This window comes from Oryza brachyantha, chromosome 10 (genome assembly GCF_000231095.2).
Source record: "Oryza brachyantha chromosome 10, ObraRS2, whole genome shotgun sequence".
Taxonomy (NCBI): domain Eukaryota; kingdom Viridiplantae; phylum Streptophyta; class Magnoliopsida; order Poales; family Poaceae; genus Oryza; species Oryza brachyantha.
Genome location: NC_023172.2, coordinates 13,850,636 through 13,872,538, shown reverse-complemented (window position 1 = coordinate 13,872,538; position 21,903 = coordinate 13,850,636). Strand labels below are relative to the sequence as shown.

At 39.5% G+C, this 21,903-nt stretch overlaps 4 protein-coding genes across 4 annotated transcripts; 2 read left to right on the top strand and 2 right to left on the bottom strand.

Annotated features, from left to right (window-relative positions):
• Positions 1–2,058: 2,058 nt before the first annotated feature.
• On the bottom strand, positions 2,059–7,542 carry LOC102716726 (protein HLB1-like). Its single transcript, XM_006662452.2, has 14 exons — positions 7,091–7,542; positions 6,451–6,573; positions 6,272–6,341; positions 6,053–6,163; positions 5,708–5,791; positions 4,775–4,825; positions 4,170–4,199; positions 4,000–4,062; positions 3,828–3,893; positions 3,543–3,659; positions 3,414–3,449; positions 2,965–3,084; positions 2,665–2,835; positions 2,059–2,454 (listed from the first exon to the last, which is right to left on the bottom strand). Exons 1-14 carry the CDS (start codon positions 7,372–7,374, stop codon positions 2,344–2,346), a joined length of 1,437 nt encoding a protein of 478 aa, XP_006662515.1. The 5' UTR covers positions 7,375–7,542; the 3' UTR covers positions 2,059–2,343.
• A 527-nt stretch (positions 7,543–8,069) lies between these two features.
• Positions 8,070–10,764, top strand: LOC102703425 (cytochrome b5). The gene is made up of 4 exons (XM_006661897.3): positions 8,070–8,220; positions 8,319–8,423; positions 10,120–10,186; positions 10,293–10,764. Exons 2-4 carry the CDS (start codon positions 8,337–8,339, stop codon positions 10,538–10,540), a joined length of 402 nt encoding a protein of 133 aa, XP_006661960.1. The 5' UTR covers positions 8,070–8,220; positions 8,319–8,336; the 3' UTR covers positions 10,541–10,764.
• A 463-nt stretch (positions 10,765–11,227) lies between these two features.
• LOC102716449 (rab GTPase-activating protein 22) lies at positions 11,228–14,222 on the bottom strand. Its single transcript, XM_040528144.1, has 5 exons — positions 13,901–14,222; positions 13,648–13,783; positions 13,486–13,535; positions 12,911–12,964; positions 11,228–12,668 (listed from the first exon to the last, which is right to left on the bottom strand). Exons 1-5 carry the CDS (start codon positions 14,053–14,055, stop codon positions 11,312–11,314), a joined length of 1,752 nt encoding a protein of 583 aa, XP_040384078.1. The 5' UTR covers positions 14,056–14,222; the 3' UTR covers positions 11,228–11,311.
• Positions 14,223–17,079: 2,857 nt separating this feature from the next.
• On the top strand, positions 17,080–17,956 carry LOC102716165. Its single transcript, XM_040528371.1, has one exon. It carries the CDS (start codon positions 17,171–17,173, stop codon positions 17,705–17,707), a length of 537 nt encoding a protein of 178 aa, XP_040384305.1. The 5' UTR covers positions 17,080–17,170; the 3' UTR covers positions 17,708–17,956.
• Positions 17,957–21,903: the final 3,947 nt, after the last annotated feature.

The following is a 21,903-nucleotide window of genomic DNA, read 5'->3' as shown; positions in this document are numbered from 1 at the left end:
ACGTAAGATGTATCACATTTTTCTTGTAATGTTTGACTATTTATCTTATTTAAAAAATTATAAAAATATTATTTATTTTGCTTGTGACTTTTTTTATTATCAAAAGAACTTGTTATTTTGTATATTTGTACTAAAATTTTAAATTAAACGAATGGTTAAATGTTAAAAAAATTAAATATTTTATATTATAAAACAGAGATAGTACCCATTTAAATGGCTTTCTGCCTTTTTAGTCGATGGCTACACGACGGAGAACCCTGATGGACACATCTATGAACTTCCAGGCATCGGACCTGGTAATCGATGAACAGGTAATAATGGTAATTAAATTGTGATACGAAAATGACATCTCATGATTTTTTAAGTAGTATTTGACAACGATGATCTTTTGCGAGAATCGATTCCAAAGCCCAAACGTATAGCCCAGCTACACAAATATAGAGTCAATGGGCTTCAAATTCAGACGCGGTGGTATGACTAAAAATGATTATATTTGGATATAAATTGTGAATGAGTTTGGTTTTAAATTTTGAAAATAGAAATGTTCAGAAAATAAAATAAAAAAACTCCTCTAACAATAGGGGTCAACATCGTGAGAATCACTAAGGCTGATTTAATTTATTCAAGCAACCTGATAAGGGTATAGCATACTAAAAAATGGTGGACCTAGAAATGCATCCCAATAGGACTTGCAAACCAATCAAAACATAACTAAATCCTTGGTATGATGGCCAATCATGAAGAGGTGGTGCTCCATTGTGAAAGCGAGTGGTGTACTCATTCAACGACGCTGTTGTGACCTCCTTGCGGAGAATGACCTATTGACCCAATGCTTGGATAGGAGCACCATCTGCAATTCTGTGTTATCTGACGCGAAAAAATTAGTAAATAATTAATTAACTATTAATTATAAAAATTTAAAAATAGATTAATATGGTATTTAAAAACATTTTTTCTATAATTTTTTTAAAAATACACCGTTTAGCAATTCGAGAAACGTGTGCGTAAAAAATAAGAAAATTTGGATAGTTAAAAGGTATAGCCGAACACGACCTGAGTCCCCGAGGCACTTGGGGAGGACTCTATTTGTTGAGGCAGAAGAGCGATGGGTAGGTTCTTAAATGTGTATTGGTCCAAAATACTCACTCCAGTATTGGTCCAAAATACTCACTCCAGTTTATAGGTATCACTTCTATATATAAATTAGAACGAAATGATATGCTGCCTAGGAAGATGGTAAATAGTGAATTTTCATGAGAAAGTGAAGTAGTGAAAGGGGAAGATAATTTTGAAATCTGAGTAGAGAGGTGGGAATATGTTCTTGTTTTCTCTTTCCCTTTTTTATTGGGGTATTTAACTTTTTGCTACTCTTAAAAATGACACATAACATATTTGTCACCCGCTTTCTTTGACACGTGGACCCTCATGTGTCTATGACATGTGGGCCTAGTGTGCAAATATGTTAGCATCATTTCTAAGAGTGGCAAAAAGTTAATTATTCTCTTTTTATGTGTTTGTAACCTAATCTCTTTGGTATTCACTTGTTACTTCTTCCAAGTTCTGAAATCTACAGTGCTGCATCCATTTTATGCTATAAGATTATAAGATTTTCTGAGTTTGCATAAATTCATTCATGTATCAATGTATATGTTTTATGTATACATATAAATTCATTAACGCACATATAAATCTAGATAAAATTAGAAAATTTCATAGCGTGGATAGAGGGAATAGTTGGCTTGACTCTACCGCGGTCGAAGTGGAGTGCTCAAAACATAGCCATATAGGTGGTCGATCGCTCGGTTGATAATCCGCGAGAGTGAGTTTTTTTCGTGTTCAACCAAAGCGTGGAGTGAAGGTTTGGTCTCAATTTCTCGCTAAATCGAACTATATGTATTTTAAATAGCGTGCGGTTTCCCTTTTTTTTTAAAAAAAAAACCCCCCAGAGATTCAAGGACTTAAAAACAGTGAGGGGAAGCATTTTATTCCTCATTCGATAGAGATGGTACAGCAAGCAGTCGGCACCATCTACGCGTGCCATAAAGCCATTACATCTTATTCACAAAGTAGCGCATGCTACGGCTTTATTTCCCTTACAGCACACACTGTACCATGACAGAACAATGCCACAGTTTAATTAGCTACGCCACTGAGTTTACAAACGAAAATTGGCGTCACCTAAAAGAAGAAATGTTACTACGCCTACTGAGATATATCAGATTCCGGGATATACTCCTAGTCCTATAAGAAAAATCGGTGTCACTGAATATATAAGTGAATATATATAAGGATGCTACATTCTCTTGGCCTATATTCGTTGGCAGTTTCACTAGCAATAAGCCATCAGCCAGTAATAATGCCAGCAAGAACATCACTTCTCCCTCTTGCAAATATGGTGTAGACTAGGCGTATTGCGTCTAGCCAACTATCAACGACCTCCCAGTTATCAGCGACCTGCCACAAGCGTGACAAAACAATAGTTACTCACTTGAAACTGTACACTCAGTTGTTTGAAATTAACTTGATAAGCATAGAGTTGTACTTAGCTACCCATTTTACAAAGGAAGCAAAAGAAGAAAAAAATGAGACCATTTGTAGATAAAGGAAAACCTATGTAATCCATTGCAATGGAACAAATGAGCAATAACAAATTAAAATGCATACCAAGAATTTTGGGCCATGGATAGTATTAATGCAAAGTCCAGCTCCAGGTGGCAGTGTTAGATCAGCGCATGCTGACACAGAGGTAATGTCTGCAATAACAATCCTGAAAAGCTTTCTGCTGCTATCCACATGCCCAGGTGACTGTGATGGCGGCTGGTCTGAGGCATCAGCCTACAATTTACGACACAACAGTTTCAGCAAGCATGAAAGCAGCCGAGAACAAGAGCAGATAGCATTAACTTCAAAATGGACAATCTTATATATCTAAAGCAAGTGTGCAAAGAACAGTGGCAGAACTACCTGCTCGAGTCCTTCATGGTTCAAAACAAACTGTGACCTCTCCCAATCTTTATGTGGTGCAATGGCAGTGTCTTCTGGAGGAGCAGTCAGATACCCCACTTTGAGATAAGGCAAAGGCAGCTGCGTGATGTAGAATTATAGAAAGAACAAGATTACTTTCTTCATATTGGAAAAAAAAGAGGCCAAGTACTGAAATAAAGATGTTTAACAACTAAAGAACATCAGAGCATTATCTTGAGACAAATTTGACCAGGTCCAAAGCCCTAGGATTTTTTGGCATTTTTTCTTCCGGACGAAAATAGCTTAACAAAAACAGTTAAGTAGATTCTAAGACAATAAATTAAGAAACAAGCCTATTACAGCCACATCTTAACTGCTACTGGCTAACAGCAGACATATAACGAATAATGAATTTAAGAGTTTGTCAAGAAATAAAATTGGGGTCCTACCATTGAACGGACTAATCGCAAAGCACTGCGGTAGACCTGCATTATACAACAAAAGAAGATATAGTCATATATGAGATTTTATGAAAATGTCCCATATGTATATTGGAGAGAGTAGACTAAAATAGGTACCGAGTAATTTGGCTTAAGTGCATGGGCAGCTGCAACATAGATAGCAGACTGACTGTAAAGCTCGCTAGGGGAGACGCCTGGCTTCCCAGATCTCATTGTATCCTCAGCTAAACCATACTGTGACATTTAAAAAGACAAAGAAGATATATTCTTTTTATTATCATAGAACTTTAATCAGCTAAGATTTTCAGGCTGAGCCAGTCATTGCAGCCACATTAAAACAACATATATACAGACACAATAATAGTCTATTGTTATGTGAGTTATGGAAGCCAAGAAACACACCAAGACCGTCCCAAGATTGTATATTGCACGATGGAAATCAAATTGCAGTTGAATCGCAGCACGGAACTGCCAAGACATCAGAAGGGAGTATCAATGACCCAATAGTTTAGAAAAGATGCAATCATCAACAATAGTAGTCAATGACCCACAAAATAATAGAAATTGCATGTACCTTACTTATAGCTGTTTTTATGATGGTTTGCTTCTCACGAGCCGGAACAATTGCACTCAGTTCCTGCATTACAAATCCATACACCTAATAAAAAACAGCTAGCAAGTATAGCTCAAGAGGAAAGAAGTACAAATTGCACTGAGACAACACGAAGTCAAATGTGGAAGTACCTGTAGTCCAAGACCCCAATTATTAAGAGCCTGCAATCATAGAGGTAACTAATCTAAGCAACAATAACATGGGTCTCATGAGAAAACTGAAAAATAGGGGGATTGGGTGAAAAATCAAAACTGAAATTATCTGTCAACATTTCAATTCGTAGCTTTGTCCAAAATGAAGAATGAAGAGAATAATTAAAAAATAAGTGACAGGATTATACAGTACAAAGGATGAGATATAGCAAGTTTCGGTTTCCTCAGTGGAAATAACTTCAGAAATTCTTCAGACCCTTTGGACCAATTGATGGAAGAACAAACATTTGGTGAGGCCTTTTTACTTAAAGGGGCATACTATGAATTAGATAAAAAAATCAATTATTTCAAATATAAAAAGGGTACAGCCTCTACCGGTTGTGCCCAACATATGATGGTATTTTTATGGTACAACACTACTTTTCCATTTCATTAATCCCATTGACGCGTTGGTTCCTTCCACTTAAATTGAATAAGAACATTTCTTCATCACAAAAATGGGAACATTTCATATATTCTCATTTCTTCTTATGTTGTGTAGTTAAGAGGAAAAGGAAAAGGGATCTAGTTCTGAGTCTTCTGACCTGTGGGCTATTCCAATTTAGCTGGACAGCCTTCTCATAATTCAATATTGCCTGCAATAGAAACAAACCATACATGACACATGACATCAAACTTCATTATAAACTTTAAACTGTGTATTCCTTCTAAAGAAAAAAAATCACCTTATGAATTAGTAAAACCTACTATAAAGAATTAGGTATATCATTTATTATAGACGAGTGGTGACAAAAGTTAGTCTAGGTCCAAACTAGAAGCTTGAAACTCATGTTTCCAGCACATAACAGGAAAAAATGAAATATGTACTTCAACAAAGTGAGAATTCATTAGAACAATCCATCCAAGACTACATGGACAGTGTGGATTTGCAAAATCACCATCAAAATTTACAATAGCAATCAGTGCCTATTTCCATAAATTCATTTTGTTAGTTAGAATCCACAAGGACATGTAGAGAATTTTCTTCATAATCTGCTGGGTTGATTATGTGCCAATATGAAATGCTAAGGTAATTTTGGCGAAAAGAATGAGATAAAAATAAGCCCAATTCAGTACGGAGTAAAACAGAAGACTTTACTGTCATCCCAAAGTGTAATTACAAGTTTTATGCCGCTTACTATCCAATTGTCCATTGAACAAGTTGTGAACTCATACACCACCATCAAAATATATGAAGGAAGCACTAACTTAATATATAACTAACAGATGCTCCCTCCGTTTTGAACTAGAAAGATAAACTTATTTTGAACGGATGAAGTATTATCATATCGAATTTTGACCTGATAAGGAAAATTGCAAAATACAATACTCATCATTTAAATGGCACAAGCAATAGAATTTCACTAAGTGAATAAGCATCATACTGATAACAGGGAACATCAAGATATACTAGAAAAAGAAGTTTGTCGTTTAACATTTTAGCAAAGCCAGTAGATATTTGAAACTTGTGAGTAAACCTGCTTCCAGAGCTCTTCAGCTTCTTTAGTACGACCTCGCATTTTAGCCCGATCAGCAATAGCAATAGCCCAGTTATAATATGCCTACAAGAAAAACGAATGCTTGAGATGATCACCAATAGTCAAATATGGAAATCTAAATATAGGCGAGTGATGGTGAGCACTTTTATCCATCATAACCATAGTTTACATTCTGCAGGATGATTAAATGCTTTTGATAGAGTATTGATGGTAAATAATGGCCATGCCCCTTCTCATCGTTTCTTGGATAATGCAAACTTAGTAAATTATCTATCAATTCAAATTCTTCACATCAAAACAATGTAAGGCATAAAAAAAACTTACATCGTAAAGAGTTGGGCAAAGACGGGTAGCTTCAGCATACTTTTTGCAAGCCTCCTCCAGCAATGCATCTTTGGAGGAACTAGAATTTGAATCCACATTGTCTGCACTCTCCTGAATCAATATTTTGAGAGAATATTATCAATTATCCATTGGTCACAGTGAAGTTTAACAACAGTAAAACACAATAACTGGCACAACACAACATAGCAAGAATTGTACCTGGAGGACTAGGGCCCAATTATAGTATGCATCAGGGTCATCATGATTTCTTTCTATTGCATTTATGTATCTGCATGAAAGATTTTATAAGACTTGACAGTAATAAGTAATTGCAGATGAAGTGCATTTCAAGTATAAGATAATAGTAAGAAAAATGATATCAGGAAATATAAAACAACCTTTTGGCAGCAAAAGAAAGAATCCTCTGGCGAGAACGGCCTTCCTCATCAACTCCAGTGACACTATTTATTAAGTCCATTGCTACGTCATGATGGGATGAAAACTGCTGAACACTGTCTTGGCTGAAATGAATACGAGACACTTGGCAATTGGCATCAATGTTAATGGAGAATGTGATAGACTTGCAGCATACATTGTAGACAACCTGATGTTTGAGAATTACAAATGAAACACTGCACAGTTATTTACTTTTTAGAAGCAATGTGCTCACATGAAAAGTGGCTTTCAGTAAATACATCCTGAAAGAAGGTCAACTAGGTGGGAGGTCTGCTAGATTTTGCTTTACTCAAGTACGACGACTGACACGGCAAACAATTGTAACCAAAACAAGGAATTACAGTTGCATGCTTGCATCTAATCATTCTGATGCAGCAATTATAAAAAATATCAGCGACACAATTCACATTGATGGGATTAACTCAACTATGATGGGGGAATTCTAAGGCAACAATTGACATCAAATAAAGCACGCAAGGCAGCAGAGCAATTCACACTCAACGTAACAGCACGAGTAAATCGCACATGGAGTGAGATCTAATGGCGTGGCTCAGATACGTGCATGAGCGCATCTCCACGAACCTGTACGACGAACCCTCGCCATCCGCGGATCCGATCCCGTTCCTCTCCCCAAACGCCGACCTCACGCCGCCGCCGCTCCCGGCCGAGGCCTCGCCGTCCTCCTTGAGCTCCACGAGGAGCTCCCGCATGGTGAACGGGCGGGACCCCTCCGCCCCGAGCGCCGCCTTCGCCTCCTCCTGCTTCGCCGTCGCCGAACGCGGAGGTTCCTCCTCCTCCACCACCGCCACCTCCGCCGCGCCGTTCGAGACGCCGCCCGCTCCCCCCGACGCGGGCTCCTCCTCCATCGTACGGACGGACCGGGCCACCGCAGCAGGATCTGCGAGCGCGCGGGCGCGCGCGAGGGGTGGTCTCACTCCTCGCCTCTAGACTCGCGCGCTGGACTCGGCGAAAAATCAAATGGAGAAGAGGAAAAGAAGAAAAAAAAAATGGCGAAGCAAACGGAGGCGACGACGAGGCCGAGGCGGGCGCGACTGACTCCGAGGCAGGGGAAGAAGAAGAAAGAAGAAAGCCGCGCCCACCGGCCACGTGGCAACGGTTACGTCACCACCACCCCGCCGCCGAAATTATTTTATTCTTTAAATAAATAATTTTATTACTAAACCCCGATATTTTTAACTCATTAACCTTTTGGTCACCTCACCAACGGGCGTGGTCAAAAGGTTTGTCACGCTATTGTCGATGACGTGGCAGCATTGTCAGTGGTATGGTAAGACAACGCTGTCACGCAGACATGACGTGGCAGCACTGACGTGGCCAAAAGGTTTAGTTTTAGAAAAATTTTACCACAAAACTTAGTAATAAAATTATTGTTAAAAATGTTTATTTAATAAAAAAAATTCCCCCCCCCCTTGCGACGGCCCACGATACGGGGCAGGCCAATGGTCCCGGGCCCACCAAAAGCGGCCCATGAGAAGAAGGGCATTCCGGTAAAACCGCATGGGGAAGTAAGTGCGGTGCGGTGGAAGCGCGAGCAAGAGCGTGCAGCGGGGGGCTCAAATACCCGCGGGGTTCCCGGCGCCGCCGCCGCGAGCGGAGCGTGTCCAGATCGCGTGATCCCTCCCCCCACTCTCCACTCAGCTCCCGCCGCGGCCACGCGCTGCTCCGTCGACGGCCTCCGTCTCCTTCTCCAGGTGAGGAATCCTCTCCTTTCTTCTCGGCGGGTGCGGCGCAGGAGCGGCTGAGCTTGAGCTTGTTTATCTGGTGTTGCGGGGATTGGTTTCTCCTGCAGGGCGTGGGGCGGGAGGACATGGCTGGTGAGAAGAAGGTGTTCGGTTTCGAGGAGGTGGCCGGCCACAACGTCACCAAAGATTGCTGGCTCATCATCGCCGGGAAGGTGGGGATTTCTTTATCCCTTTCTCTGTGGATAATGAGTAGTGTTTGTTCTGTGCTGATGCTCAATTATCTGTGATTAGCTCAGGAAGCTACCAATTCGTACAAAGAAGCTAGACGAAATTACTCATATAGTACAGATTATTCGTAGGAATGACACCAAATTATTAACATCTGGAATGACATGTCACCCAAAGCTCCTGTTGAAAAAAAACCCCTCCCAACCCCTAAGCAAATACCAAGTTCACATCATTTGCCTGCATCTACTGGCTCTGGGCATAGATGCCACATCAGCAAACCCGAACCTCGTTTGGAGGTTGGATTACCCACGTCCTTGGAATTCTTTAATGAATCAGCTTCGGTTTAAGACCAATCAAACTTGAATATAGCAAAATAAAATGCTGGCAATGACAAGCTTGTGGGCATTGTGCAGAATGTTCCTGTTAGTGACTGGTCGCTTTTGTTTCCCCTCCTGCTAAGAAGGTCTCTAGCATTGGGGAATGGGGATAAATCAAGGCCTATCTGCTAGATGATTACATACTTGAAGCTAGACGACAATACATTGATATGGACTGTATGCTTAAAGAGTAGATTCAAATCAGTTGGGCTTGCATTAACCTTACAATACATGTCACTCAGCATATTACAATATACGGCTGTTGTGTAAATTGTGTTTGCAGAGTTTCTCTAGTGAGATTCTTTTGTGGACTCATGATTGGCATGTCGGAAAGGTGTCTCTGGAGTCTGGAACAAAAATGTGTTTTAAGGTGGAAAGTAGGCATGATTCTATTAGTGTTTATGCCCATTTCAGGTTGAGTAACTTCCATTTAGCGTGCTTTATGGTATTGCATGCACCTCAAATGATCATATGGCTTACATTCAAGACTCAACGTACTTCAATTAGAGGTAGAGAGATAGAGATGGATAGATACATAGAGAGAGAGTACTCATGCATGATGGAAGGAAAAGAGTTATTACTGCATTTAATTCATACAACCCACTACAGTTACGCATCTGTATTCCATGTGGTCAATATGTTTGGCTGTCTGCCCCCTTCACAATTATGATATGTGGAAGGTGGATGCACTAGTACGGTCTATGTACAATGGAAGGTACTCTGAGTAGGGAAGTACGAAGACAAGAGGTTCCAACTAATTATCTTGTGTTTTGTGCCTGAAATTTCTTGGCATGTGCTAGTACAGTCTGCGGACTATAATAGTAGGTTTTCTGTGTACTGAAAAAGTGAGGTACCTTTAAACTATCTTGTGTGTTACACCCAAATCTCAACTCTTTTTTCAGTTTGTTTGTTTGTATGTACGAATTTATATGTCATTGGGTCCTCAATAATTCTGCAGAAAGATACTTGTAATGGTATATATACTACCAGCCTACCAGCACCTTGGACTGAATTGCAACATTTCAAATCTACAGAGCTTTCTTCAGATAAGAATTATGTAGAAATTATTCAAGGACAAAGTCTAGTGCAGGACTAAGTAATTTTGACTGGCATAACTATGCCTATTCATCTTGTTCATAAGATAGGATTTTCATGAAGTAAAACCTGGTGAAAACATCAAAATTTATGTTCGGCCCATTTTTAATGTCCTTTGTCTTATGTCGCTGGCCTATCAGAAACTGTGCTAGATATGAAGAGATTTAGGCGCTTGACCATAAACATCTCATGCTTATTAACATTTCAGGTATACGATGTTACTTCTTTTATGGATGAGCATCCTGGCGGCGATGAAGTATTGCTAGCAGTAACAGGTGAGACATTTTTTCTTTGGTTTCGTACGTAATGATACTGATTATCAACCTTCGGCCATGCCATTTCAATAATTCAAAGCTGACACCTGCCCTCCAATGCACATAGGCAAAGATGCAACCAATGATTTTGAAGATATTGGCCACAGTGAATCAGCAAGGGAGATGATGGAGAAGTATCTCATTGGGGAGATTGATGCTTCAACCATCCCAGTAAAGCGTACTCATGTATCTCCCCAGCAAGTGCCCAGCAATGACAAGGGCGATGACATGCTCATTAAGATCTTGCAGTTCCTTGTCCCAATCTTGATCTTGGGGCTTGCATTTGCTATCCGGCAGTACACCAAATCTGAGTAGATCTGTTGATTATGAACGTGGTCCATTGAGCTATATTTTTATCATGTGAAATGATTTGGATCAAACGAACTAAATAATGATATTTGTTGAGTGGGACAATGTGTTGTATTTATATTATATATTATGGCGTATTCTGTATTCTGAACATCCGTGTATGGCTGGGATATGAGATGATACATTACTTTCTTCGCATAAAACACCTGGGAGAAGTATATACTAAAGAAGTGAGATTATTCTTTCCTCGAGGTGAATTGGTTATTTTCAGAGGTGAATCGGTTATTTTCGTTCTATTTGTCGAATCTCCCATGAGTCAAACCTCTAATGCTTTAAGGTAGATTTATGCACAGAGAAGAAACACTGGGGTGGCCAACCATGGTTTCTACTTCCTTCCAAAATGTAGGTATGTGCAAATTCGTAACTAGCAATAGTTTGGGGCGAAAAAATGGTCTAGGTTGCTGACTTCAATTCCAGTCGCATGCCCAGTAAAATTTGGCCCTTGCACATTGCATTCACAGCCTCACAGGCATATTGATGGCGACCACACCACGCAAGAAACCCACAAGCATATAATGGCCTAATCCTGAAAGGCAGCTGCACTTGGGGCCCTTGCGCATGAGCGGTAGCACTGTAGCGCCAAAGTAGTGCTAGCACACATCCACCGAGAGAAAAGTATTTAGCTGAACACTCAAAAAGAGATGAAAATATAATGGAAAGGTGAAAAATGTGAAAACTAATACAACAAGCCGTGTACAAAACGAGTACAGCGTATCACTACTCGATCCTACCGTGAAGGGTTGTTACTAGATCATGAGCATCGTCCAGGAGCTTCCAAATGTCCAGCTGCCCAGCCATGCTGTTACACTCCCTTATGATCTCATCCATGCTGCTATAACTCTCTATTATCAGTTTCCTCTTCTGCAGCACGCTAGCAGCGATTGCATATAGTAGCAAGTCATCAGTTGGAGGGGCTCCTAACCTCAGTTTCCCTAAGGACGATTTTGCGATTCCAGCACGGTTCGCTGCCTGATCAGCCCACATCACCTCCCACAGACTGAGGGTCTGCTCAAAGGTGAGCTCCCTTCGGAACATTACCACCACCATTCTGTAAACAAAGAAGCAGTCCTCAGCTTGGAGCATCTCCAAATGTCTGTAAAGATGGAAGTCCTTGTGTTTGATTATCCTGGATACCATGTTTAGTTGCCTGCGAATGCCCACTTCATCAAGCCTGAAATTATGACGGGCTTTCCTCATAAAACCAGCAAAGCACCAGAAGGCTTCATTGTCATCTTCCAGCACAGCAAGTAGAGGTGCAAGGAGGTCACTCATGCCCTGGCAATATCCAATTTCCGAGTCATAGATGGCATAAGCCTCGAGAATTGCAACAAGGCGTGATGCATGATGGATCCTATGTGGTTGCAAATGTTCATAGTCTTTCAGACAAACAGCTTTTGCTGATTCAATTGCCTTCTCTCTGGAAACCACAGCTTGCGATGGGGAGTATGAAGTCCATTCGTCATTAGCACGAACTGCATCCAAACGGATAATTCGTTGCCAAGTCTCAAAATCCTCAAGTGCGCGCGCAGCTTTCACAGGACGAGCAGCCTTAGATAACTCACTATCATTTTCCATGTTTCCTCCTGTGCTGGAATATCTTGGAATACTTTCTTGTTCATCTTTGGTTAAAGATTGTTGAACTGAGGTGACATCCATACGAGATGTTTCTGCATGAGTCAGGCCACTATTTTCACTCTCATCCTCATCAGATGAACTAGATGAAGAGTGATCCTCCGTTGGCTTCTCAGGACTTGCCTTCAATGGGCCATCCTGCACTTCTTCCTCTAAATTCACAAGAGGATTATCCTCACCAACAAGATGATCTTCTACACGAGATTGAGTTACTTCATCAGATTCAACTGGGCTAACAGTGTCTTCACTAACAAGATGATCTTCTACACTAGATTTTTCAGGTATTTCTTCAGATCCAACTGGACTAACAGTGTCTTCACCTTTCTCAGAACTAACACACTCCACATGATTGGCTCCAGCAGTTTCATTTGATCGATTGCCCTTTTCACTGCTGTAGACGGATTTTTGCAGGCAATGCTTCCTCAATAACTGATAACCCTTCCTACATGAAACCCATCCACCATTACCAAGCTCAACTTCAGATAATCCAGAAAAATAACACACTAAGAATCAGTTTTTCAAATTTTAAAACGAGTAGCAGACACTACATGTAAACTCTTTGTGCAAAGGCTCTCCAGTGGATTTGTTTCATTCGTTAATTTTGGCAGTTACATGAGGATGCAGTTAAGAAGGAAGAACAGAGAAAATACAGACACAAAAAGACGTGCATGTAGAATAATGAACCTGTTATCTGCCTTAACTGCATCTCTTTCAGCTTCTGTACTGTCAAGACGGTAACTGCATGTGAAAGAAAAATTCATATCACTAAGTCACTAACACATATACAACGTGTACTAATATATGAATATATAATTGGATGGTATTCCTCACTGTATCAATATATATGCTTGCATTGTGCTGGTTTAAAGAAAATACACTCATAAGTAGTAAGTAGTTCATATCAAATGGATACATACAGTTGGCATGTTCAGAAGTTCTATTATGCTCGTGCTTACTTAGCCTACATTTTGATGCTACGTTATTGCTAGCCTAGAAAGAAGCCTTCCCTCCAATCTAGTGGATGAAATCAATTGTCCTTTGCTTATGAACAGGATGATCATAGCACATGTGCCAACTTCTTACCAATCTAATTTGTTCATGCTGCTTATGAACAATTAAGTTCCATAGGACTTACACTCCCAGCACGAATGGCCACACCTGTGCCAATTTCTTGCCAATCTAATTTATTCATCTGAGAGCACAAATGCTTAACGCCTTAAACTAGAACGGTCTTAAATTTTAAGTTCAACAGTACTTACACTCCCAGAAGGAACGGCCACACCTGTGATCTGATATTCGGCTCAATCCCCTGCCACAGAAGCGCACACACCAATCTCATGTAAGCGATGCAAATCCTTAACCTAAATTGATTCAGGGAAAGATAGAGAGCGGAAATATGACGAACAAGCAAGCTCTCTTACTCCGCTCCGAACTTTCTTCAGAAGCTTCACTCCACCGTCCTGAAGCTTCCCCTCCGGCGTGAATAGGCTAGCCCATTCCTGCGCCTTAAGCGCAGCCTTCCTCCGCCGCCGCCACCACGGCGATTTGAGCCCGCCTCTGCATCCAAAGCACACGCGACAGCAACTCAGCAAAAAGGGGGGGGGGGGGGGGGGGGGGGCACTACACCAGCCTGCTAGAGGATGGGGGGAGTTTTGGGTTAAGCCGGCGACGAACCTGCGGGAGGATACGACGATCACGACGAGCGCGAGGCCGGCGGCGGCCGTGACCCCGACGGCGACGGCGGTGTTCCATCGGCCGCCGCCGTGGGCGCCGGCGACGGGGCCGAGGAGGCCAGCGGCGACGCGCTCGACGCAGCCCCACGCCCACATCGGGCGCAGATGCCCCCCGGATCGCTCCACGGCGACCGTTCCAGTGCTTCCCCCCCTCCGCCGCCGCCGCCGCGGCGATCCCCCCTCTGCTCTGGTGCGATGGATTCCGGCCACCTGATTTCCTCTTCCTTTACCTTTTTTTTTTTTTGGGTTACAATTTCTGGGCGGTTTCGAGGAAGTGGTGCGTGTCCGGTGTCATTGTCACCGACCCAACTGAACTAAAGTGGAATTATGTATTTTTAAATATAAATATAGAGTGTATACGAAAACGAAATTAAATATCACTGAAGTGCGTTAATTATCAGGATATAGACGTCCCTTATAATGAAGTCCTCAAATCCGTGAAGGTTATGGTTGTTTTTATATGAAATGATAGGTCAAGTTATATAAATTCTAGCAATCATTTATTAATATGGATATACCATATGGACAAAGTACAAACTAATACTATTACTTGTCTTCATAAAAAAATATCTAGTTACTACAAATATATTACATTATTATTATTATAGAAAATCATATTTAAAATTTATACAAAATAAAACATATTATCATAAATAACATGACTCTTTAGTTTTTAATGCCATGGATTTCAGTTTATTTTTGCAACAAATAAAAAGAATTAAAATTAAAAATACGAAGTTGCCTCCATCCTAAAACCACAAACATATTTTATAATCTATCCTAAGATACTATATTTAAAAATAAAAATAATTTGGTAACTGAAATGGGCTAGATCTATGGGCCTAGAGTGTGACTTATGAAGAAATGAGCCTCTATCCAAATAATATACGGACAAATATCTGGATATTTTACAACCGAATCCGGTTTTCGCCGGATACTAGTCTTACAGTATTCGTTTCTGTTTTCAAAAAAAAAATCAAATCCATTTTCATTTTCAAGACTATCCCAAAAGTATACGTCCGACGCTATCCATTTTCAGAAAAATGACCTAATTTCTGAAATTATCCAAAATAATTTCATTCCTAGTCCCATGAGCCCCTAGCCGAGAACATACACATCAAGCTTAATGTCTCTTGCATAATTCTTATTATTGAAACCACAGCAGAGCAACTTTAAAAGTTGGAAGTTAAAGAAAAGCTAGATTCAGGCCTTGTTTAGTTCCAAAATTTCTCCCAAAAAACATCATATCGAATCTTTGGATATCTAAATAGAGCATTAAACATAGATGAAATAAAAAACTAATTACATAATTATGTGAGAAACCGTGAGACAAATCTTTTGAGCCTAATTAGTCCATGATTAGCTATAAGTGCTACAGTACCAACATGTGCTAATGATAGATTAATTAGGCTCAAAAGATTTGTCTTGTGGTTTCTAGGCGAGCTGTGAAATTCGTTTTATATTCGTGTCCGAAAACCCATCCCGACATCCGGTCAAACGTCGGACTATGAACAGTGCACGTATCTTTCACCATAGCTCAGATTTCTGCCATTGTTTCCAAATATGTTGGTGGGGTTTAGAATGGAGATTTTTGAAACGATTTATATATATACGTTCCATCAATATTATCATGTTTCATAACTGGAATTTGCTTACTACATGATCATAAAAATAATCATCCAGTGCCAAGTGTAGGATAAAAATGAATAACTTTTACCCTCAAAATATTAGCCAGTAAATTGAGAGGCTCCCCACTTAAACTAGGTAGGTCATTTATACTTCCATAACTAATACAAAACTATTCAACATTTACATTATTTTTGGGCATAAGATCGAACATATCCCAATCGAGGGTTTAAAAGATGGGAAAGGCAAGGCAGCATCCGCGTGGGTTGGAGTTGAGTGGTTGTGCAACCAATTTGGTGCTCAGAGCATCTTCAAGAGAATGCTAATATTTTGTTATTTAAAAATTTGTATTGGGTTTATCTAAAAAATATTAGATATACAAATTATTTCGACAGAAATCTAAAAATAATTAACTTGTATTAGTAACACATATTTTTATCTCAAATTTATGATACAATTGAGGTAATTTTAGGCATGAATAAATATTAAAAATTTATTTGGTAACCTGTTGTAGATACATTTTTAGTCCAATTCCTAAAATTCTGTTTTAAAGATTAATTTTAGACGTATGTTGAAGATGCTCTTAGTTGTTTCAAATTCAATACTAGCTGCACTGCACGCAATCACTCACGCACAGTGAACCGATCGGGAAATACAACTAACTTCAAGACAGATTTATACAAATCCTTCCCAACAAACACATTTCCAATAACAGTAGGTGTGGTAATTAAGAAATAAAAATACAACTAACTCCAAGACTGCTACAAACAAAGCCTTGACAACAAGCACATATTCAATCATAGTGTGGTAGAAAAATGATAATAACCAGTCCTAATCGTTAATTAAGGAAATGGCGAATTGACATCATTTTTCATTTCTTTTCTCGGTCTTCATGTATGTGTTGCATCGAATTAATTAGAATGGAGTTAATGGCGAGCATTTGATTAAGCGTCATCCCGGGAAAAACACATGTTTGGTGTGGATTGATGGCCGGACTCAGGCCCTGTTTAGTTCCCAAAATTTTCCCTCAAAAACATCACATCGAATCTTTAGATATCTAAATAGAGTATTAGACATACATAAAACGAAAAATTAATTGCACAACTATGTGTGAAATCGTGAGACACATGTTTTGAGCCTAATTAGTCTATGATTAGCGATAAGTACTACAGTACCCACGTACGCTAATAACGAATTAATTAAGCTCAAAAAATTCGTCTCGCGGTTTCTATGTGAGCCAGAAAATTTATTTTTTCATTCGTGTCTAAAAACTCTTTCGACATCAGATCAAACATCTCCAAAAACTTTTATTTCCCCAACTAAACACCCCAGAGTTAGTAGCTGAGCTGCTACCAAATTAGAGCCAAACAACCGAACCCAAACATCATACTCCTCCCCAGGTCGCTTTGGTGAGCTAACGTGAACACCCGAACCCCTCAAATCTCGCTCCATTTACCGTTAGCTCAACGACTAGTCACCCACTCACTCCCAGCTCTCCTATAAAAATCCCCCCCTTCATCCACAGACCAAAGCAACGCGAAACCCAGATCACCATCGACCACAAATTCACAACCCTCCGGAGGCAATGGCGTCCGTGACGACGACGGCGGTGGCGGCGGAGCGGGAGGGCGCGGAGGTGGTGACCGGAGCGGAGGAGTGCTTCCGGCAGTCGGTGGAGCTGATGAGGGCGCTGGGCTTCCCGGAGGGGATGATGCCGCTGCGGGAGCTGGAGGAGTGCGGGCTGGTGCGGGAGACCGGGTTCGTGTGGATGAAGCAGAAGGCTCCGTACGAGCACTACTTCCGGGGCACCGGCACGCGGGTGAGGTACGACGCCGAGGTGACGGCGTTCGTGGAGGAGGGGAGGATGCGGCGGATGACCGGCGTCAGGAGCAAGCAGCTCATGCTCTGGGTCCCCATCGTCGAGATGAGCCTCGACGGCGCCGACCGGGTCTACTTCAAGTCCAACGTCGGCATCGGCCGCTCCTTCCCGGCCTCCGCCTTCGCCGACGAGACCGCCGCCGCCGCCGCCTTCCTCAGCGAAGCCGCCGCCGCCGCCAAAGCGTCCGACGAGAAAGATGCCGCCGCCGCTGCAGCCACCGCCGCCGTCGCGGCCAACGAGTGACGGACGCGACCGATCATGGTAGTGATCCGGCCGTCGTGAGCTAGCCCGTGGTGGTCGATCGAGTTGTTGCGCAAGACGGCACGGCATGGGTGGCTACGTACGTGTATGCATCTTTTACGTTCCCATTTTTATTATCTGAAAAAAAATGTATCTTTTTTTGTTTCGTTCTGGTTTTGGTCGGTGATCGTATCTGCATATGCAGTCATGATTCCTGCAAGAATAAAATCGAGCAAAATGTTGCGGAAGAGAGTTGCCCTTGTCTAGATGTACTCCACTACTCCTCAAACAGGAGTACTACTTAAAACTTTAAAAGTGAAGCCTTTTTACCGAGTTTAAAAAACTATCTTAATGTTTCACACTTTTTAATGTAAAAAATATAATATCTTGATGTACCAAAACTTTATACTATAATTTAATACCTTGAGATATTTCTGAAAGATTATAAAAAAAACCCTTAAAAATAACGTCATTCCTTCTCATCCGACCGCCTCCACCTCGTAAAAAAGCGAGCAACCGCCTCCTAAAAACTAAAAAAAAGAAAAAGAAGTAATGATTTGTTCTTTATATTTAATTTACATTGATTGCAGTGTATGTATATGTTTTTACCTTCACTGTATGTCTATATATTAGAATATGTTTTTACCGTACTGAGATTTATATGAATGATAATAAATTTGAATATATATATATATATAATTAGTGTTGGATTATTTTATATTATAAAATAGAGAAAGTAAAGAGCCAGTGGCACCAACAAACCCAGACGACTAATCACATTTTTCCATGGTCAGCCACTTCTTCATTAATCAACAGCAGTACAGTCGCTGACGACAACGAAGATACATCAAAGCCTAGGTAACCATCCAACCTACGCAAGAGGTGGTTATGCCGTTAAAAATTTGACAACATATAGAGTATAATGGACTAATGGTACCCTCAGGTCAAAGAAAAATATCGTTTTAGGATAAAATTTGATCAATCTAAATTTTTTATCATCGATAATTTTTTAAATACTTAGTTTAAATACAAGATAAATAATACACATATATTTGTCTAGAAATGTACTATCATAATATCGTAATATCATGAACTTATTAAATTTTATAAATTTATCATGGTATAAAATTGATTATCGGAATTTAATGTTTGAATAAATCTTGTGCTACAATAAATATTTTTGATCAAATAGAGTATATACCAAACCATTGCACAAAAACTTAGGACAACACTAAAGTTGCATTCATTTGGCCACATATGGAAAAACTCATTTCGTTTCTAGTGAGCACACTTCTTAAGCCGCTAAATGTGGTGTATTTTATGAAAATTTTCTATCAAAAAATTATTCTTATTTTAATTTTAAACTTAAAATAATATACTCAATTTATCATATACTGATAACTTCTTATTTCCCTCCTCACCTTCACCCTCAGTATACACAATGGGCGAAAAAAAAAATGATAGTTCGACTGTGAACAGTGCACGTACCCTTGATAACTCAGATTTTTGCCATTGTTTCCAAATATGTAGGTGGAGTTTAGAATGGAGATTTTTGAAATGATTTATATATACACATCCCATCAATATTATTATGTTCATAACTGGAATTTGTTTACTACATGATCATATAAATAGTCATCCAGTGTCAATTGTAGGATAAAATAAATAACTTTTACCCCCCCAAAAATTAGCCAGTAAATTGAGAGGCGAAACTAGGTAGGTCATTTGTACTTTCACTATCACATTGTCCATGTGTTGCAACAGGATCTAATTTTTTAAAAAATATCATAACATGTTATTAACATTATTCTTGTGTATGTCATATTTTTTTGTTACATATATTTGTTATTGACATATATGTCTATTAGTCTCATGGTTCTTTTTTTCTCATAATAAATAGAGTTAGTGAGAACGATTAATATATGAATCCACCATTATTTTTTTAAAAAAATAGAGTATAGATAAAATATCAAGGAGTTAGTGGTGGCACTGCCACCGCCACTAGGAATGTTTATAGTAGTATACATAACTAATAAGTCAAGACTATTCAACATTTACACTATTTTTGGGCATAAGCCTAATCGAGGGTTTAAAAAAGATGGGAAAGGCAAGGCAAGGCAGCATCCGCGTGGGCTGGAGTTGAGTGGTTGAGCAACCAATTTGGTGCTTAGTTTGTTTCAAATTCAATACTAGCTGCACTGCACGCAATCAGTCACGCACAGTGAACCGATCGGGAAATACAACTAACTTCAAGACAGATTTATACAAATCCTTCGCAACAAACACATTTCCAACTAATAACAGGTGTGGTAAGAAATAAAAATACAACTAACTCCAAGACTGCTGCAAACTAAAGCCTTGACAACAAACACATATCCAATTATAGTGTGGCACAGTAATGATAATAGCCAGTCCTAATCGTTAATTAATTAAGAAAATGGTGAATTGACAACATGTTTCATTTCTTTTCTCGGTCTTCATGTATATATTGCATCAAATTAATTATTATAATGGAGTCAATGGCGAGCATTGATTAAGCGTCATCCCGGGAAAAATACATGTTTGGTGTGGATTGATGGCCGGAATCAGCTAGTAGTTGGGCTGCTACCAAATTAGAGCTAAGTACGTTACTATATATTGAACGCAATCATACAGGGGGACAATGTTGTACTGGTACGCAAACCATACAAATCTTGATGCAGTGACACGACTGCCAATCTTTTTCCCCTGAGCAAAAGCATGTGATTTGCGAGGTTGCGATATTATGGTACTCTCTCCATTGATAAGTATATGATACTATTAAACTTTAGACATAATGTTTGCCCTGCTATCTTATTCAAAATTTTAATGTAAATATGCAAAAAAGAAAATCATGTTTAAAGTATCTAAACAAGTCACCACAAAAATAAATGGTATTTATATAGTTTTTTTAACAAAAAAACAGAGGTAGTATTGCCTCCATATTTTAAAATATGTTGTTTTGACTTTTAAGGAATGTTTGGTTAATGACTAACATTTCCACAAGTCATCTTAAGTAAGTGTGGATAGCCACATGTTTCATGGTTAACAAATTATTGACCATAACTATGACAGTGTAATACAATATTAGTCTATGACATGTGGACCAAGATGTCATAAAAAGTGTGGCAATCCACGATCGAAGTAATGGACAAACACATGGCTAAGCAGATGTGACAACCTAAAATGTGGCATGGCATGTTGGTCATCCAATAAAACAATCTTTACACGTGATGTTTTACAATTCATTTTATTAAAAAAATATAGTGCAAATATTATATATATATTGTCCTTAAAGTAGTTATAGGGATAAAGCAAATCACAATAAAATAAATAATCTTTTAAAAGAGAAATTTAATGAGAAGAATGATCAAAGTTGATATCTAAAAATCAAAACATCATATATTTAAATATGGATGGGAATACATCAGATTCATATGGATATTCTTGAAATAAAAATGGTTCATGGCATGCCTGTTGATCAGTTCACATCTGACGTCTTCCACGGTGCATTAGTGCTGATATATGGGAATTACGAAAGCCTCATCCCAAGCTTGGCCCATCCAGCATAAGGAATAAGTTCATATTGGCTCCCTCAACTATAGGCCGACTTTGATTCTCATTCCTCAACTCATCTCTCAACCACATAACTGGGTATATCGGCTCCCTCATTGGTTGAAACCAGTTTATTTGGTGTTCCCTAGCGACAGATGTTGGTTCGTCCTATATATCATCTAAGGCCGTGTTCGGCTCTCCCCTTTCTAACCCAGATTTCTTCCTTTTTCACACGCACACTTCCCAAACTGCTAAACGGTGTATTTTTTAAGAAAATTTTCTATATAAAAGTTACTTTAAAAATCATATTAATCTATTTTATAATTTTTTATAATTAATAATTAATTAATCATGTACCACCCACCTTCCTCTCATGCCGAACGTGGCCTATGTGGCACTAAAGTCAATCAATTTTTTTAAAAGAAAAACCAGCGAGTCCCATATGTTAGTAATATCGTATGTCTGCTCTTTCTCCACATATCTATCTTCTTCTTCCTTTCTCACCTTTCATCCCTTTCTCTCTAGCTCTGTTATTACCCACTGAGCAATGTCCAGTTCCTAGATGTAACACCATATAAGCATGCCACTTAGACGCCACGTGGATAAGTCAATATAGCTAAGTCAAT